At 43.2% G+C, this 19,326-nt stretch overlaps 1 protein-coding gene across 1 annotated transcript in view; it reads right to left on the bottom strand.

Moving 5' to 3' along the window:
- Window positions 1-19,326, bottom strand: part of SLC27A3 (solute carrier family 27 member 3) — a 262,972-nt gene that overhangs the window by 79,322 nt on the left and 164,324 nt on the right. Inside the window, exons 2-4 of the mRNA XM_078669844.1 lie at window positions 17,697-17,906; window positions 8,303-8,461; window positions 6,643-6,767 (exon numbers count right to left, since the gene is read on the bottom strand). Of these exons, the coding sequence (XP_078525970.1) occupies window positions 6,643-6,767; window positions 8,303-8,461; window positions 17,697-17,906 (494 nt within the window). The remainder of the gene's footprint in view (window positions 1-6,642; window positions 6,768-8,302; window positions 8,462-17,696; window positions 17,907-19,326) is intronic.

The raw sequence follows: 19,326 nt of genomic DNA, 5'->3' as shown, positions 1-19,326 counted from the left end.
TCTGGAAACACCGCCTCTATTTGGGTGATTTTTTGTGCTAACCAGAATGGTATTTGTTCCCGTTTAGCCGGTACTTTACCTAGGCAGGACTGTATGTTCTGTGGTGTAATTTTATTTGTGTTCCCCTGGTGAGGGGTCAGCTGTGGAATTTTAATTGCTGGTTGTATTGTTGAAGTCCGCATCACATATTGGACTAATTGTCTATGTACTTTTATTAATTGTTTTAGCTGTGTTAAAAGCTCTGGTGCAGGCATTCTTTCGATGTCTGGATGTGGTGTGTATCCGGCTAGGACCGGCCACGTTGCTCCTGGTCTACCTAAGGGACCGAGCCTGGTGATGTGATTGTTATGTTTTAGGGCGCCATTAAATAAGAGCAGATGCTCTTGAAATTTAAGTGGTACTTCCACCTCCTCAAAAGGAGTGTACTCCTCAGGAGGTTCCTCTGTTTTGTAATAGTGGAAGTACTTTGTTACAGCATTTGCTGCTGGAAAGTTTATCCATGTGTAGAATACCTCTGTCTGCCGATATTCGTGTGCCTCAATTACGAATATGACTGTGCCACCTCTAGGTGTCAGTCCATTTTCTATAAGTTTTAAAGTTATAGATTTTCTTTTGATGACCGGGATGTGTATTATATCCTGGTCAGCGTCTTGCAGTGCATTATCTGCTGCTGCGAGTTCAGTTGCTATCCTAACTGCCTCTCTTTCCTCATCACTGTCTACCATTTTACCGACAGGAAGGTTATTTCTTTTGTTTGCAGATCAGGTTTCTTATGGAAACAAAGATTAGATGCACAATATTTTGGAACAGTGTATCCTTCAACGTTGACTAAACCAAGAACCATACATAGGAGTTCCCTCCTGCGAGGTCTGGCGGATATGACCTTTCGCCCACTCCAGACGTCTTTGGAGTATTATGGGGAAAAGGGGTCTGAGTGAAAAAGCACGACTGAGTTACTCTAAATGTCTTACGTTAGTTTTATCGCCCTTCCAAACGCGTTGGGCGCCATGTAGTGTAGTTCCTATTATCCCAATAGGCTCTGCGCATTGGAATAATACCTTCAATAGTATAGGCTTAGACCAGACGTTAACTAGGTCTACTACTGTCGATATTAGACTTAAAGTTTTGGGTTTGCCAGCTAGCTCAGAGTTCACTAGAAACTTTCTCGAATAGGCAAGGAGGAGTTGAACCTCCCTGGATAGACAAGAAGGGATTTAGTTTCTGACAACCATAGAACATGACAACTTTGCTCTCCCCTAATCAAGAGTGTATCTCGAGAGTCGTGTGAACAAAAGGCAACTTATTTTACTCAGTCAGTACGTGCATTCTTAGTCTCATCAGATTGTAGAGAAAAGGAAGAGACGGGCGTGTTCAATAAAAGATGTTATTTATTGATCAGTCTCTTTTCTCATACAAGAGAAATGGATCGATATTATTGCAATACTTATGGTTAAGTAAAGTGCATACATTAAAAGCAGAAGTATAAAATAATACTGTAAAAACATTGATATGGTTTCTAAGCCATATGAAGGTTTAAAATGAATAAAATAGATACATACATATATACATTTGACTAATCGTACTCAACTGGTGTTTCTAACTACGCCTACCCCGTGTACCTGACCTAAGCCTAATACGTGGGTGGGAATAGAAAGTTACAGTTTAAGTTAAGTTTGTTTTGCCAAGTGACTGACTAAAGAATTCTCTGTGAGGGGTTATTCAGTTCTGTACCTGGAATCTAGGATGAATGAGGGATGGTATCTCTCGTCTCTGGTCTCGATATTCCAGGCTGCCTGCGAGGGCTACCCGGAAGCGCCGGGGCTGGATTTCTCGGCAGGAGAAAAGGCAGCGTGTCGTTCTCAGCGCGTCAGGAAGGCGGGGCTGCGCCAGCGGGGTCTGCTCTGCTCTGGGCTTCGGCAAGTCTGGCTGCTCCGATCTCGTCACCACCGCGTGTGTTTGCATAGGGCAATATCGGTAATATTTATACCTTTAAGGTGCCGAGATTGACGTAAGGATGGACATAGATACGTCAATAAGGATGTCATACGACTTGGTCGTTAGCGCATTCTTTTGCTGAAGTTCTCGATGAAATCAAAACAATGGCCGCAGGGTTTTTCCCAGGTTATCATAGGTTTGATTTGTTTTGAGAACTCCGTATGCCTTATCAGGGGCTGGAGGAATATCGCTTGTCTAATTAGATGGCAAGCGTTATGACCTAATCAGATAACACGTTCCTGTGCCGTAGTGTGGCTTTTTCAGATAACGGTTCCTGCATCATGGGGGTTTTCAGCACCATGGGCTGGCTGCTAGTTAACTTGTTAACCAGAATAGGGTCAGGAATAGGGGGATCGATACAGAACCTATAGGAATACATCACAGTGGATGGTGCTCTCCCACGACCGGGCGGCCGCCAGTAATATGTTTCCCAATGTGCCTGAAGCTATTTCGGGAGGCACACGACAGTCCTCCTCCCCTCCGGGCTTCACGTGCAGTGCGCCTCCCCACCTGGCATTTCTGTAGCCCAACGTGTTTCTGGGAATTTCACCCGTCGTCAGGGGCTTTACAACCAAGAAGCACTCGTATTGACACCATATTTACGGATGAACCCGGAAGAGAACTCTTGATGTATCCAATGACTGTGAGACACCCCGATATTTTGCATAAACGAATCAGTTGGGTGAAGTAACACAACTGAAAGGAACAATTATCAAGAGACACAATTAATTGTGAATTAAATGTTTATTTGTATGCAATTCAAACCAATCATGATAGTATAAACAAAACGATAACGAAGGGATGTTTCATGTAATGGACTACATATCCCAGAATTCCCAAAAGGGAAATGAGAATGAAGGTTGTCATGTGTTACATGTGGGTGGAGATTTCCCATTTTTTAAATAATACAGTCAGCAAACACAGGTTTAACAACCGTGATCAAGGTAGTGGGGAACTATCGAAATGCGTTGGTTTGTGCTGTGCTAAATCGCTGATAATGGATTTAAAAATAAATTAACTTTGTCTGAATACAATTTGTGACTGGAGTAGCGGCTTTGTTGTTTTTCCTTTGGAATACGTTGTTGGAATATTTAGCGGTTTGGTTCTACCGCAGAAAGCTACGCACCTGCAAGCAGCGCCATTGACGGAAGATATTAGGAACCAACTCGTTATATATATATATATATATATATATATAGAGAGAGAGATTTAATATGACAACCTGTTCCCTTTCCTAAGTATATAAAAAGACCATTACAAACCAATCTACAGAAGGAAGCATTGGCTATAACACTATTTGCTCATTGAGGGTTATACTTATGTGCAAAAAAAGGAATCAGCCCTCTGCAATGGGGGGGGGGGCACTTCTGTGACGGTAAAGCATATTTTATTGGGGCTTGTTAGTCGGATTTGAAGTTATATTTAAAGTAATGATGTCTTTAGAAATATTTATTCTAAAACTCTTCCTGGAATAAGGGATGCTAAAAGGGTGCGTGAAGCTTAAAGACATTTGCATAGTCAGGGCTTTCACTTCCATCTTGATCCAAATTTACAAGTTGGGGTCTGCTGGAGGGCCATGAGGTGTGAGGACTGTTTTCTTACTCTATTGCTTACTTCAGTGGGTGTTTTTTCAATTTGTTTTGTACTCACCAGATCATTGAAGTGTGAAGTGCCCTGCTCAGTACACAGAAAGCTTGAGAGGTCACATGATGCAAAGCACCTACTCATTTTGTTCAGTAAGTGTACCAGATGATTTCGTTTTCAGCAAAACAGTGCACATTTTCAGTTTCTTTATTAATTTTGCAGAACTTTGAAAATAAGTTACCAGGTTATTTAAGAACATGCAGACTTCAGAATTCAGGGGGTAGACCAAGCCAGGAAGATAAGTTGCTGAACTCTGCATATTCCCTCCTATGGGTCGTTCAAACGTTCGGCGGGTGGGGGCGGGGGAGGAGTGTGCTCTAAGAGTGATTTGTGAAGGAGATGTGGGAGCATGTTGTAGTCCATGATGGTGGATGCCCGATTCCTGGAGAGGGCTGGGGACAGCTCCTCCTCCATCCCTTCTCTGGTGTCGGCCAGGGTCTCGAGAAGTTCCCCCTGAGGTTTATTTTTGGGACAATGATACCATTGCTGCTGCTCCTCCACAGGGACCTTGCAAGACCTGCCAGGGAGGCTGAGTGAGTGGGATGATGTTGGTGTACCACCATCAGCCATGTTCTCTCATGTCCGAAAACAGGAGCAGGGCAGGAGAAGTCAGATATGGGATGTCCTGTGCTGGCGACCAGGCATATTGTGTTCTGGGAATGGCCGGCACTGTTCTCCTGGTCACAGGAGAAAAGGGCCTTAACTTTGATGTCCTTTTCTTGAAAATCGACATTGAGAATGTAGCAGTACGGACACTGCCCACTAAGAGGGCTTTACTGGGAAGTTGCTGTGGGCGCATATCAGCTGCATGTCCCCTAGAGGAACAATGACAAAGGGAGAAGAAAAAAACTTTTGGTTGTTGCCCTGGACCTTCCAGGAAAGGGAGAGACCACCGTGGCAGATCATGTATACATAAAGCGTTACCTCAAAGATGGTCTTTGCTGGTCACTAGAGGAACGTAACGACTGCACCTTATCACAGGTGCCGTGGACTTGCTTCATCCTTACTACGGATGAAATATCTAGAAGGTGGACGTCGGGTCTCTGAAGGCGACGTACACTCTCCACCTCCCGTTTCCAACCTTTGGAATAGTGCCTTATGATAGAGAACGGTGTTGCGATATACATTTTATTTGACGTCCGAAACTGGGAGGGGTGAATTTTGATGACCATTGAACCTATTGGCCAAACTTCTTAGAGATATGATTCGCCAATACTGAGGTAACGTTTTATGAATCCTGGCACCTTGAATTGACTTTGGTGGTCATTAATAGTTGTAACTGGAAATTGGACCATTATCTACATTTTTGAAAATAGCGAAATTTCTGCTAAATATCCTTTCTACGAGCTTTGTTTCTAAATTCGAAATTAAGAATTAGGAGGATACCTTTGTATAGGAGGATATTAGTTATTGGCTTCCGAATGAGGAGACTACTTTCAGAAGCACCATTATTGCTGATCGTTGTGACTAGCTGCGAGAGTTAGAACTTGGTTGTCTAGGACGACCCAACCGTGGTGACGGAACCTAGTGAGGATTATCAATCTTCTGTTACAAGCTTATTTCTTAAGTGCTCTCTACGTAAGCCCTGACGAAGTTCCCGTGGCAGTGGGGGAACGAAACGTGTTGGCTGTGCTGTTTTTCACGAAAAGAATAAATAAAGAGGAGAACTTTCACATAAACCTCTTGCGCAACTGACTTTATTGGAGTGCACCTTCCTCTTCCTATGAACATTTTGTTTCTTATACGACCCCTGGCAGCGGGTCTTGGGAGAAGAAGCACCAACGTATAAATTGAAACTGACGGAATTTATGTGCTTGACCTTGGTCTGCTGCTGTGCTCTTTGTAAGGTTAGGAGGATCCTTAGGGAGGAGTGATGTTCAGGGTACCTAGTCCCTCGGATGAGCCTCGTGTGACCAGAGTTCTAGTTTGGAAGCAAGAGTAACATTCTTCACTTCATATGGTGCTCTGGTTCTCAATTTATAACTTCTACGCTGGAAAATTCTGGAGGTCATAAAGCATGTGTGCCCATCCACCAATAGTAGCATGGAATGTATCAACACTGTTGAGAGAAGGATATCATGAACCACTTGATCTTTCACCACTTGCGAGTCATGGCCCCTCACCACACTCAAGAGGTAATAAATAGCAAATAACACTTGGAGCATCAAAATAAAAAGTCCCGATCTAGTGACTTTTACACAGATTAGCATACACAATCATGAACAGCTTTTGCAGAAGCGTATTAAAAGTCAAATAATATTAGCAGAAAAATACTGCAGACCCTAGCGACAATGCCGGGGATCTAAGAAATATCAATAACCTGCTTCCAGACATCCTTGCCTGCCTTAGACTTAACTAGTCTAGGCAAAAATATCACAAGACTGGAAAGGTGCACACCACACACATAATGCAACAAGTCTACCATGGGGATGGGCCATATAACCTGTCTGTTGCTCAGGTTAATTGAAAATCAGCTGGTATGCAGAAATGCTTCAATCAACGTCTCTGTTTTGTGTACTGTACCATAAGGCTTCATGCTATGTGCCGCTTCTGCTCTGAAGTAGGCCTTTCTGGCTGAAAGGGCAATGGGTTCATACCAAACAAAATAAATACAAATTCTCCTTTCCCTTTAAACACCAAAAGGCACCCTGGATGTGCCTATGTTTCATTAAACTTTTTCACCGTAGAATAACTGAAACCGAATAGCGTAAATCACGACTATAGATCAACAAGCTAAGGGTGAAAAGAGCTACCCCTATATAATGTTCAGTTTGACAAAATAAGCAGATATTCCCCCCCCCCCCATCAGCAATGGATAATGAAATGACAGCAGCGATGCCCATAATCATCAGTCAGCATTACTAACTAGAAAGCCTGATTTTCAAGACACTCCAATGTTGGGTGAACATTTTCTATAGAAAGGGGAGTTTCTTCTTTCCCCAAAGCCTTCTATTATTGCTCATAACTTGGAAAGTCACACTTGCACACACGGTGAAGACTCACCTTCGGCTGGTTGACCAGGTAGCGGCAGAGTTCCCCAATGTACTGGAACACGGTGACGTCATACTTCTTGCATTCATTCCAGAACTGGCTAGCTGAGAACTTCTTCTTCAGCACACAGGTGGCACCTAGGGAGTAAGGACACAGGACTAAAAGGGGCTTCTGCGCAAACAATATAGTCTGTGTTCAATTTGCAAATAAATAAAAATAAATGCAAAGCCCCAAAGCTTTTTCTAGGAGCCAACGCTTGCAGGTTCTGTTTCTTCCCTGTGCTATCCCTTTGGCACTGGTTTCGTGTTTCTCTTACCCCTTCTTTATCACTTTTTCCCTTTTTTTGCTTGCTCTGGGCCAATCAATCAATCATTCAATCAGGGGAATTGTAAGCGTGCTACTCACCCGTGAGGGACTCAAAGCGCTGGGGGGGGGGGGGCAGCTCCGTTCAGTTTAAGAGCCAGGTCTTGAGCATCTTCCTTAAGATGTTCAGGGAGGGGGTGCGTCTGATGTTGAGTGGGAGCTCGTTCCAGGTCTTGTCTGCGATGTAGGAGAAGGTTTGTCCACCTGTTCTGGCTCTGCAGATGCGCAGGATTTCAGCGAGGGCTAGGTCGGTGGATCGGATGTTTGTTTTGGGTAGTTGGAGGGTCATTCTCTCGTTGAGGTCTTGAGGTCCGGTGTTGTGGATGCATTTGTAGGCATGGGTGATATCTTGAAAGTGATTCTTCTCTACGGGGAGCCAGTGGAGGTTCCATAGGTGTTGGGTGGTGTGCTCATGTCGAGGAATGTCGAGAATGAGTCTGGCTGCGGTGTTCTGTATGGTCTGGAGCTTGTGGATCAGAGACATGTTGATCCCAGCATAGAGGGCGTTTCCGTAGTCCAGTCTGCTTGTGATGAGCACGTGGGTGACGGCCTTCCTTGATTCGTGGGGGATCCACTTGAAGGTCTTTCGGAGGATTCGGAGGGTGTTGAAGCAGCTGGAGGCGACAGCGTTGACCCGTTGGTCATGGAGAGGGAGGAGTAGGGCACGATGCAGAGGTTTTAGGCATGGTTCATGGGTGTGGGGGGCTGCCGAGGGCAGTAGGCCACCAGGTGTTGTCCCATGCCGAGGGGAAGGGTCTGAGGACGCGGACTTCTGTCTTCTCCGAGTTGAGCTTCAGGCAGTTTCTGCTCATCCAGGAGGCCAAAGTCTGATGATGAAAAGTAAGTCCCAATTCCCAAAAACTATTGCTAGAGACCATCAGCAACCACTGTGCAGATAGTGTTGTGTGTAAATAGTACACATACTTGCCTAAAACAACAATAAAGCTAATACAACTCTTAAAAGGTGTCATTAACAAACAATCATGTTATGGGACCATTTTCTGTTGAATAATAAACGGACAGCCTTACTTGCAGATTTATTGGGATATATGTATACCAAACTATGTAGTGTAATGGAACCACAGAAGTTGTTAAACATCATAATATGCCACATAATATAACATAATGGAATTGAATGTTACCGAAAACCCACCGATCAAACCATGGAACATGGAAGCCAATTTCATCAAATGGAATGTTGTATACTTGTGCCATATATAACAGAGATACGACAGCAGTTAATGAAATGCCAGGATGATTTCATCGTGCGCAAATCAGAGCTCTTATTTAACTATCTGTTCTTAAATACCTATGCCAATGCATCCTCCAATCCCCAGCAGTGAAGCGGACATGTGATATAATGGCAGCGCCAAATAAATGATATCATCACTCCGGGCTCCGACCAGTTCGTAGTATGCAAAGCACATTATTGACTTCAGATGACTTATCCGAGCAGCCTTCGGAAGCCCTGGAATGAGAACAAAAAAAGTGACGTCACATCCATTTCTCCATTCGGGCAAGAGCAAAACTTTATATTGGAGCAGCGCGATTTAGGCCCCAACTTACCTACGTCATGTACATACATTTATGCACGTATAATTTTATCAACGTGTGTGGCACATTTAATCGAATGAAATATGTAGCCATTATGATTTCTATAGGTTTACACATAGCAGCATTAGGCTGATTTACAGACTGATGTCATCATGATCAATATATGTTCAAGCTTGACATTTATTTGCTTTCTATTGATCTATAACACTGTAATGTGCATCCATTTTGATTCTCGAGTTAACATAGCTTGACATTAGGCCTTTGCTGAAAAAGTCTGAACTAACACGGTCAGTATGGTGCTCTATTTCCTTTGCAGGTGTGTTTTCTTGATTCTTGTTAGCTAGTGAAATGGTTATTATTGTGTATTAGACGGCTGACAGTGAGGCCTGGGAAATGATGAAGAGAGAAGATTTTCTGTCCACGGTGTACCAGGAGGAAGCGGCATTCAATTTTAACAGCTGTGTACCGAACTGTTTGGAGTTGAGGACTTAGGGTGTATGTCGACTCTTCTCCGATGCGATAACCTAATTGCCTTTCAGTGGTGGGAACGAGATATGGATGTTCTGGAAACTGTTGACAGCATTTTTAATTGGTGCTTCATAGCTAGTTAGGCAGACTTCATCCTGACTTCAAGAGTGAACAAAAGCCTCTCTGCTGGACTTTCCTGAGTGCTAAGTTTCATGCTGGACACTTTCCCCATTTACTGGAACTTTTACTGAAGTTAGACCTAATGTTGCCACCTTCCATTCTTCCCCTTCAGAATTCCCCTTTAGAAATCTTGGTCCCCGCCTACGTTTAGCTTAGAAAAGGAAAGTTTAGTTATGGAACACCTTATTGCGATAATATCTTTTCTTAGAATTGTGGTTGTTACTATTTTGTATCTCATTTTATTACGATTTAATGTACTGGCACATTTCAGTCTCCAGACCGTATTGTTATACCTTTTGAAATTTTGTATTGCTTTGCATACATACTGGTTGGATTAATGTTCTAAAATAAACTTGGTTGAAATAGCGGATTCTTGGTCTTGATTGTGGAGTCACATTGGCTTCACAGCATTGAAAATGTATTGCTGATGTTTGTTCCTTTACGTCGCTTCAAGTCGACTGCCTAAGGTCCATACAACCAATGGGGAAATATATTTGAAGATTTCATTAAGAGATTGAAGTTTAGATATATACACACGCCAGAAGGAAGGTTTAGTCCAGAGGGTGGTACGACGAGTGGCAGAACACTTGGTACAAAGGCAACATGGTGACCAAGAAACAAACCTTTAATTTAGTGCTGGTCTCACAAATTTTGGCTATCAAACTAGCCTCTTCAAGTATTTTCAAACACCAGGTATATTTTAATTTTGAAGTAAGCTAAGGGAAAAGGAACGGATGTTTGATTGGCCATGTTGTGCATGGTTCCCTCTGTGACTTCTGCTTCTAGTCGCTGATCCACAAGATCAACTGACCCGGGAGGAAGAGGATTGGGGCCATCCATAACATAAAACTGTACACGGAGAGCGATTAATAACTTGACGTGTTGTACCTTGGGGCTCCAAGCGACATAATGGACAAGTCAAGTTAGATGGCTGTCCTAAAAGGCCAAGTACGTTATTAAATCCTATCAGGTACGGACAATTTACCAAAAACCTCATGAGTGTAGTACTGTAAGGTGAGCTTTATAATGAGCAACCTAGCTGGAATGACCTTGACTCGGCTAATACAATTTTGCCATTAAGTATCCGATTCTAGTAAATTACCACTTATCCGGATTGCCTGTGAGGCAACAATGCTAGATGATCCAATGCAGTTTTATGCCACTGAAAACTATGCTCCTTGATTTCAAACAAGGAAAACCTTATATGATGTCCTATGTAACTCCCTGCATACAAATGGCACCAGAGTGACCCTGTAATGAAACCACTCCATTTGGACCTTTTTCATAGTGGTCTTAATGAGTTTTTTTTAATCCTACATTGCTGACATAACATTCTTTTCACACGTTTGACATTAGAAGATTCTTACATTTCATCTACAAGACCAAATAAATGAGTAAAAGTTTGACAAATGGTTTCAAATATGTACCTTTAATAACTTGTAATCCACGTCTTAACTGTCTATTTCTGGACAGAGTGTTTCACACGTCACATTATTTTACCAGCTGAAAAGCAAGTCCTTGCAAAGAAGACCAAAATCTTATTTCGTAAGACAAAAAGCAGCTACAGATGCCCGGCTAGCAAATGTCCTCGCAGGCAATATTTGTGGAGCTGCTATTGGAGTTCCAGTCCAACACTCGGGTACCAATAATGCTTGTATTTAGATTATCAGAGAAGATGCAAAAGCTGATCAGGAGCCCTGACAAAATGCATTCGATAAGGGCTTTTGCACTGTTGTTAAATGAATAGGTCACATCACCCTTGGTTAATCAAGAGGTGGTTGATTGGGGAATGTAGCTGCTAATTTAATCTGGTACTTATGGCTATCAAATGATGACAGAAAACAAAACTGGGAGGGGGTCCAAGGGAAGTTTAGAGACCAGCGAGGACAGATTCCTCAAGAGTTACTGCACAATACAGAGAATCCTCGGATCTACCGTGCTTGGAGAGCACCACACAAGACAAAAGCAGAGATAACTAGTCACTAGTGAAGGAGTCCTTTAATTAGGACGAAATCCCATCATCCACCGAGGTGGCATACTTCATCATCTGATCTTCTCTACGTCAGATAAAGAAAGTAAGGTAAGTATCAAAGCTTGTGTCATCAGCAGCATAGGTCCTGTTACTTTCCCTGCACCATTGCTGCGGACAAGCCTAGCCGACACCACAACTCAGAGGGACGAAGCAGGACAGAGAATGCCAGCATAACAGAGAAACAGGGAACTGGAGCCACAAAACACTTTCAGAGCTGGCCTCTAAAAATATAGACTGTAAAATGGCAGTCCTACTCTCAACATTACACTTTGGGTGATAATCTTGGATAAAGAGCAAGTCGGGATCAATAAGATGCTGACCAACTTTAAGTCTACTACTGATAAGGTTCAGGCTGTTGATGGAACTTCAGGTCTTATAATTAAGAGAACGGTTTTCTTACAAGCAGTTGTTCAGCAATACTATGAATTAGTAACCTAACATGGCTAACAAAACTGAATGTTTCCTATGTAATGCAACTGTTGCCCATATAACGCGCTCGGATACCGGATACCTTCTAGTCCAGTGTGCGCTAGATAAAACTCAGAAATTTCTTTTTCACTTGCTTATGCATTTACAGCAGCTCCTAATCATCTATTTATCCTAGGAATGCCATAGTTAGAAATGCACAGCTCTATAGTTACTGGGACATCACAGTCATTGGTTTTAATATCCAACTTCTTCGTTTTACAATTCTTCAAACTTTACTTAACTGGAATCGTTCCTTCCGACAAAAACATAAAAATGAGTTCATCAAGGGAGAATCCCATACTGGGCATATAAATATATTATCTACCAATGGTTTATTGATGCATTTCAGCAACTTAAAATTCATGCACTCCATCTTTCTCAAGAATTAGACCATGGGATCGACTTTACTCTCAATGTAGCCGCCCCTTTATACCACATTTGCACTTTATCTGAACATGTAAGAAGGCTCTTAGGAAGAATCAAATTGTATCGCTGTCACAAAATTCTAGATCTCTTTCTGACCAAAATAGACATTTAAAAGATTTGCAATTGATTATGAGCCTTTCATCAATTATGTAAACTGGAGAAAAGCATTTTAAATCATGCTATGTTGACTATATGTTGTTTATGTTGACAGGCTTTCATTGCATCACAGAAGACATCTGCGGGTTCTAAAATGGACTGGGTTGTCCTTATGTTAGAAACTCAAGCTTCCAGAGATCTGCAGATTTTTATTTTTTAAGGAAATCCACAAAACCCTAACTGTTTTATTGGGTTCCCATCCCTCATCTTCTTAAAAAAAAAAAAGAATCATATGTTTGGGGGGGGGGGATTCAGATGCGCATCAAGCCTTTTTATGCCTGAAGGAGGCCTCTGTTTCTGCACCCATTTCAAGACATCCAGAACCTAGTCAATCTTTTATGAGGTCGAGCCTTGGCAGCGCATGCGCTGCGAGCCATGCTGTATTGAGTTAGGGATTTAAAACCCCGCCCACTCGCCGCCCAGATTTTTCATTGGCTTGTGTCGATGTCCTTTGTGAATGCTGCCTTTTGATTCCTTAATCGCCTGGTTAGTCCCTCCTTAGTACCGCCTTGTCTTCATTTGAAACCTCCCATGAGGACTGGCCCTTTTACTTCTGTTGCGACACGGTATGTTTTAATTGGTCTGTAAGCGGCGGCTTAACTGGCCTATAAGGATGCCATGAAAAAGCTCCGCCAACTGATGAGGGAGGCTAGAAGGGAATACTTTATGAAGCGCATTAATAGCGCAGAAAACTCTGGTCAAGAGATCTTCAGCATAGTCCGCTCCTTCACCAAGCCTTCTGCGATGGAGGGTAATATACAGCCTTCCCCCTCTCTGTGCATGAAGCTATCAGACTTCTTTGAGGACAAACTACAGAAGGTATATGCCACATTTACGGCAGGGGATGAGATGGCTGAGCCACAGTCACAGGGAATCCTAAATGCTAAGGGCTCCCTCTCAAATTTTCTCCCTATTTCCGAGCAGGAATCACTGGCTGAAATCATGAAATGCAAGTCTGGTTCGCCTGAGGATCCATGTCCCATGAGGTTTTTCAGGACTTTGACTCATTTGATTAACCCTGTTTTAAATCACATTTGGAATGCCTCGCTTTCCACAGGCATTTTCCCCGATATTTGGAAACATGCTTTGTTACTGCCCCTATCAAAAAAGCTGACCGCTGACCCGACGGAGCTTGGCAACTGCCTCCCGATCTCACTACTGCCAGCACCAGCAAAGATGCTGGTAAATCTGGTGCAAGCCAACTCGCCAATTTTATAGAAGGGCATGACATTCTGCATGACACTCAGTCCGGTTTCGGTCAGGATTCAGCACCGAGACTGCACTGGTGGAGGTGGCGGATTCTATAAGAATGATGATATACGCAGGGGCTTCAGCGATGCTGATCCTTTTAGATCTGTCCGCTGCATTCGACACGGTTGCGCACCCAATCCTGCTGGACAGACTCAAACAACTGGGCTTACAGGGGGTAGTACTCTCCTGGATCCAGTCTTACCTTAAAGACCGCTCTCAAAGGGTCTTTCTCCAACCCCATCAATTGGAACCCAAGCCACTGTGGTGCGAAGTACATCAGGGCTCGGCCTTGAGCCCATTGCTCTTCAACACCTATCTGGTGCCACTCTTCTCTCTCATTGATTGTTGGGAAGTGAAGGCAGTGTTTTCTTTTAAGGATCTGACTGCTGATTCTTTTACTAGATTTAGGGGGTGTTTGAAGGACATTTCACGCTGGATGAATAATAAAAGCTGAGACAAGACAGAGGTCTTGTTCTTCTGCCAAGCATCTTCTTCCCCCGCCAGACTTTGGTGGCCAGTAGAAATGGGGTCGCCACATTTACGGGCAAACACGGCAAAAAACCTGGGGGTTAAATGGGAGACAGACCTCTCTTTCTCGGCCCAAGTCAGTCATATATAAGCCTTATGCTTTGGGAAGTTGAGAAGTTTGAGGAAATTCTTACATCTATTGCCGGAGGATTGTTGCAGGAACATGGTACACACTTCTGTGACTTCTCGGCTGGACTACGCAAACTGTCTTTACCTTGGGCTACCTGCCTATCTGATTAATAGATTACAGATGGTACAGAATGCGGCAGCGAGATTAATTTGTTGAGTCCCGTTCCAACACTACATCTCTCTGCACATCAGACAACTTCACTGGCTACCTGTAGCTAAAATGAGAGAGTTTAAGTCCCTAACTCTGGCCTTTCAGGCTGTGCAAGATGGTGGCCCAGGCGATCTTAAGCGTAGGCTCTGCCTATACCAACAAGAAAGCACACTGAGATCTAATTCCCAGCACCTGCTCGGTGTACCTTGTTTGCTAAGTCCCGTATGGGAGGCAGGTCCTTCACTGTGGGGACGGCCAGACTGTGGAACTCCCTGCAATCCCATATGCGCCTGATCAAGTCCGAACGCGAGTTCAGAAAGACCTTGAAGACTTGCCTCTTCAGCCAATGCTAGTACCTCGGCTGGACCTCCCTCACCTGCTGTTGACTGCAAAGCGCCGGGACACCTCTGCTTGAGGTGGCTGTTGCTCTCTACAAATTATATTATTATTATTATTATTATTATTATTATTATTAATAAGCACTATCTTCTTTACTGGGTTTTGACCTACTGCAGGCACGACGTGCTTTCCTAACATTCATGTGTGCTTTCAGTTTCCAAGCGGCCGGGAAAATGGCGGCAGCTTCTTTGCAATGTCAAAGTCACGCATTTAGAAGAGTTGGGGCTTTTGGCATTGTAAATGCCAACAGCTTAAACTCTCGCAAATGCGAGACTTATGGCATTGCAAATATTTTTTTTATTATCAAAGCCTCCATGTCGCACTTTCACATGCATGAAGGCCGCGCCCCTTTCTTTAGAAGAACTGTGTCGAAGGAAAGGTGTGCGGCCGCTATTAAAGTGCAACTGCGGCATGGGTGCGTTTACTAAAAAAAGCATTTGTTCGACGAACAGATGATTTTTTTTGTAAAAGCCCCCATGCCGCGGTTTCACTTTCATAGCGGCCATGCACCTTTCGTTAGACAAAGATTTTTTAAAGAAAGTGGGCGGCTTTCATGCACGTGAATGTTTGGCATGGGGGCTTTAACAAGAAAAAAACATTTGCAAAGGCATAGGTCTTACATTTGTAAAGAGTTTAATCTGTTGGCATTTACAATGCCAATAGCTCAAACTCTCGTAAATGCGAGACCTATTGTTTTGCAAATGCTTGTTGTTGAAGCAGCTGCACCGTAAAGAGTGATCAGCATAGTCTTATTACAAAGGCAAGATGGTGACCAGGAAAAACACCTTTAATTTCCGAGTGGACACATTTTGGCTAACACGCATGCCTCTTCATGTACACATCACAAAGTGGAAAGATGACCTCTTTTCTACCGAATACTGAACCATTTCCTCCAAGACCAATAGGGTATGCGACTATTTCCAGTGAACACTTTTAAGAAAAACCTATGCTGTCTGTTATTCTGCTTGTGCAGAGTTATCTACTATGTTCTCCTCATCTTTAACACTTGGAAGTAGCTGCTAGACCTTGGCTTATATTCACTACAGATTCATTGTGGGTCTTGCTATCTCCCTCATTCAGGTGGATGCACTGCCTTTAGGATGATACTTTTTCAAAATGGTGCATTTTAACCACCTAATTGGCACCCCAAAGCAAGAGAAATTTCAAAAGATTTCTTTTGCAATATTTTTGAATTTCACAGGTTACAACGCAAGCTTACTTCTGGCTGTCGACCTTAGCATAACACCCAGAGTTTAATCAAATACTAAAACAATGTTTTTGGACACTCGAGAGACCGACTGGAAGGTCCTCATACTCCTAGCTGCAGAATTATCTTGAACATCAAAGTGCATTTAGCTACAGGTATTGCCCTTTATTTATTTATGGATTTTATCCCGAAGTTCTTCCTTTTTAAACTGCACTGAACATTCAAGTGTTTTTCCTACTTCGTGTTCTCGGTGACCGTAAGCATCTCTTAACATGTAGTGTACTATGAACTTGGATTTGCAAGCAAGCACCAGTGTATACCAAATTACCTCCCACTCCTATCAAGAAGGATGGAGATAAGGTTTGGTTTTTGACACAGTTTGGTCCATCAAGTAGAACTCCTATAAAGTTGTCCCCAAACTTTTATGGTTTTGTATTTCCTGAACCACCAACTGCACGTGTACATTGGCCTGCCACATGGCAAATACACCCATGTTGTGTGTGTTTCAAGTAAAACAGTTTACGTCAGCCCATGTACATACAGGTCATGTTGAACCACCATTCCATCCTTTAATGGTACTTTTCCAACATGAGTATGAGGTCCCATCTATGCATATAACATTAGGCTGACTTCCTTCTATTTTTGGTACATTGAAAACGATAGTGTTCGTTTTGCGAGCCTGTTGCCAATGTCTACGTGTATGCCCTATGGTGTTCACAAATGTATTTGGTCGGCTTTACATGACCGGCTTCCCCATGCAGTTCCTTCCTGTTTGCCTATTATGACTTTCCATTCTGCCCTCTTGCAGGGTAGAGAGTATACAATTAAGCCCTACTACAGTCTGCACTCCCCGCGTCCCTTGCTGGTGACTTCTAGAGGTTGTGATGATGTTTACCTCAAGCTTCAAGAGCCTCCATCTCATGCTTGGTGCTCACAGTTCTTCGACTCCCATTTTGGAACCCTTTTTGTGGCAGGGTCGCTTTCTGTTCCAAATGATGGGGAAGGAAGTTGAAATGAAGAAAGAGAGAATCGAGCAGATTGACATGTAAAGAGCACGAACATGAGATGGGGGACTTTTGCTGTGCCTTGAAATACTGCAGAGTATAGCTCCTATCTACCGATCAACCTCGAGATTGACCCTGCTGCTCTGGAGGAGGTATATCAATTTCCAGCACAAGATGAGGAAACTAGCTGCCCTACCTCGACCTATCCCAAACTAAGATGGCAGACAATTGTTCTGGGTCACATAGCAGCACAACCCCATTTATAAGGCAATTGATACTACTACGTGTTTTAATGTCTCCATCCATAGTTGCATTCTTTGCCAAATTATGCAGCTCGTCTATCCTTTTCAGAATTATTTTCTCGAAGCATTGTTTTTGTAATTTTTTCCTTACACCTACTGTTCCATTGTTAATTTTCTATTCTAGTGTTTGCCTGGGTTTTTATGCCTGTGGCTTTTTCGATTCTCCTAGGTGCCACTCTGCAGAAGTTCTCAAAATAAAACATCTTCTCCGGTTTTCTTCTAGCACCATGTCCTGCTCCCACTCAGCTTACTTCTGAGAATCTGCTAGATAGGTTCAAAGGAGACCGCCAATATCCTCATGTATCTCTGTGCAAGGCAAGGACAGAATATTGCTAAATTATAGCCTATTTTTAACAAACATGCCTAAATGTCACCTATTTTCGTAGAGGCATACATCATTGTGGGTTAAGCATTATTCAAACACACATATATGCAAATCAAATATCACCTGTGGTGCCAGAAGTGAAGATGTAGATGAAAGTGGACTGCAAGTTGCTAGGAGTTGATAGATGAGCAGGGACTGGTTCCTCAGATGCATCCTCCATCATTTGTAACAGACTAGTCATCTCGGGTGGATAGGATCCCTTTCCCATCACCCAAACTTGGATCCCCATGTCCTTAAGCTCTGGCAAAACCTCCTGCACAGCATCAACCAAGTCTGCAAGACAAGATAAAGAGAAATTCAAACACCACTATTGAGTCCACAGGTTTTGTAAACCTGCTAGTCAATGGCTGAACGGGTAGATCAGTTTGTAGTTTTGGTAACATAAATCACAAAAGGGGCAAACTCTAATCACCGCTGACAGCCTTTTGAAGTTGGTATTATTTGGGATTCACTGACAATGTCCTTCACTCTTCTTCTATTATAGAATTCAACCTACACTTGTTTATTGACAAGGTCATCACCAGGTTTCAGGAGCTACATAGTACCCTCAGGTTCAAACGTAATCCGAATCACGATCATCCTCTATGTGGAGACCTAAGGGACTCTACTTACGAATAACCACATCAAAATTCACCAATACACCAACGAGATGCAACTATTTTTGAAAGCCTCCACCTACCCAGACATCCAATGTCACAAACGCTGCCTGCATCTCATCCAGACCTGAATGGCCATTGTCTGCATGAAGTTAAGTCCCACTGCCACAAAACTCCTACTGTTGACCAAAAACAACAAACAACCAGTCCAAACTTGCTTCAACAATATGAATCTGGAAGGATTTGAACCCCAACTTTCACCAAACAAAAAATGACTAGGATGCACCTAAAGCACAAACCTCATCCTCAAGAAACGCATCACCAAGACGGTCTGGTACTAGCTCTCTCAAGTGAAGAAAGAAAAAACTTTATTACAACAAGCATTTGCAATGCAATAGGTCTCGCATTAGGAAAGTTTGAGCTATTGGTATTGTAAATGGCAAAGTTTTTATTTATGTTTCTTTTTTTTTTAAATAGCTAAATTAATAGCTTCGTCATTTACAATGCCAATAGTTATAACTTTCGCAAATGTGATACCTATAGCATTTGTAATGCAATATGTTTTGTATTTACAAACCGCGAGAGGACAAAAAAATCCGGACCACCGCCTCCTCCCAGGCCTTCAAGAGTGACCTCAAAGTTCTGTGTGCGCGCGTGCGGGGGGGGGCTGTGTATGTGTGTGTGCGTGCGTGCGTGTGTGTGTGTGCGTGTATGTGTCTTGGAGTGCGTGTGTGTGACTGTGGGGGAGGGGGTGTGTGTGTGAGCGAGTGTCTGTCTGCGGGACGCGACGTGCGCGTTCGCGCACACGAATCCAAGCTCGTGCACCCTCTTGTCTTCATTCCCCCCAGACTGATCGCTATTGGTCTCCAGCTGGACAAATGCATCCTTGCAGGATGCATTGCCAGCGAGACCCAAAAATGAGACTTCAGAACTGCCATTCAAGTACTTTCATTTTTGCATCTGGATTGTGGTAATGCCCTGCACCACAGCCTTCCAGACTCTACACTGCCCCCCTCCAACAGATATCTTCACATCACAGTTTTCCTCAGCAAGGGCCTGTAGAAATATGCCCACATTACCTACACCCTGCTTGAAGT

Source organism: Lissotriton helveticus, chromosome 12 (genome assembly GCF_964261635.1).
Source record: "Lissotriton helveticus chromosome 12, aLisHel1.1, whole genome shotgun sequence".
Lineage (NCBI taxonomy): Eukaryota > Metazoa > Chordata > Amphibia > Caudata > Salamandridae > Lissotriton > Lissotriton helveticus.
This window is presented reverse-complemented; position numbering and strand designations above follow the sequence as displayed.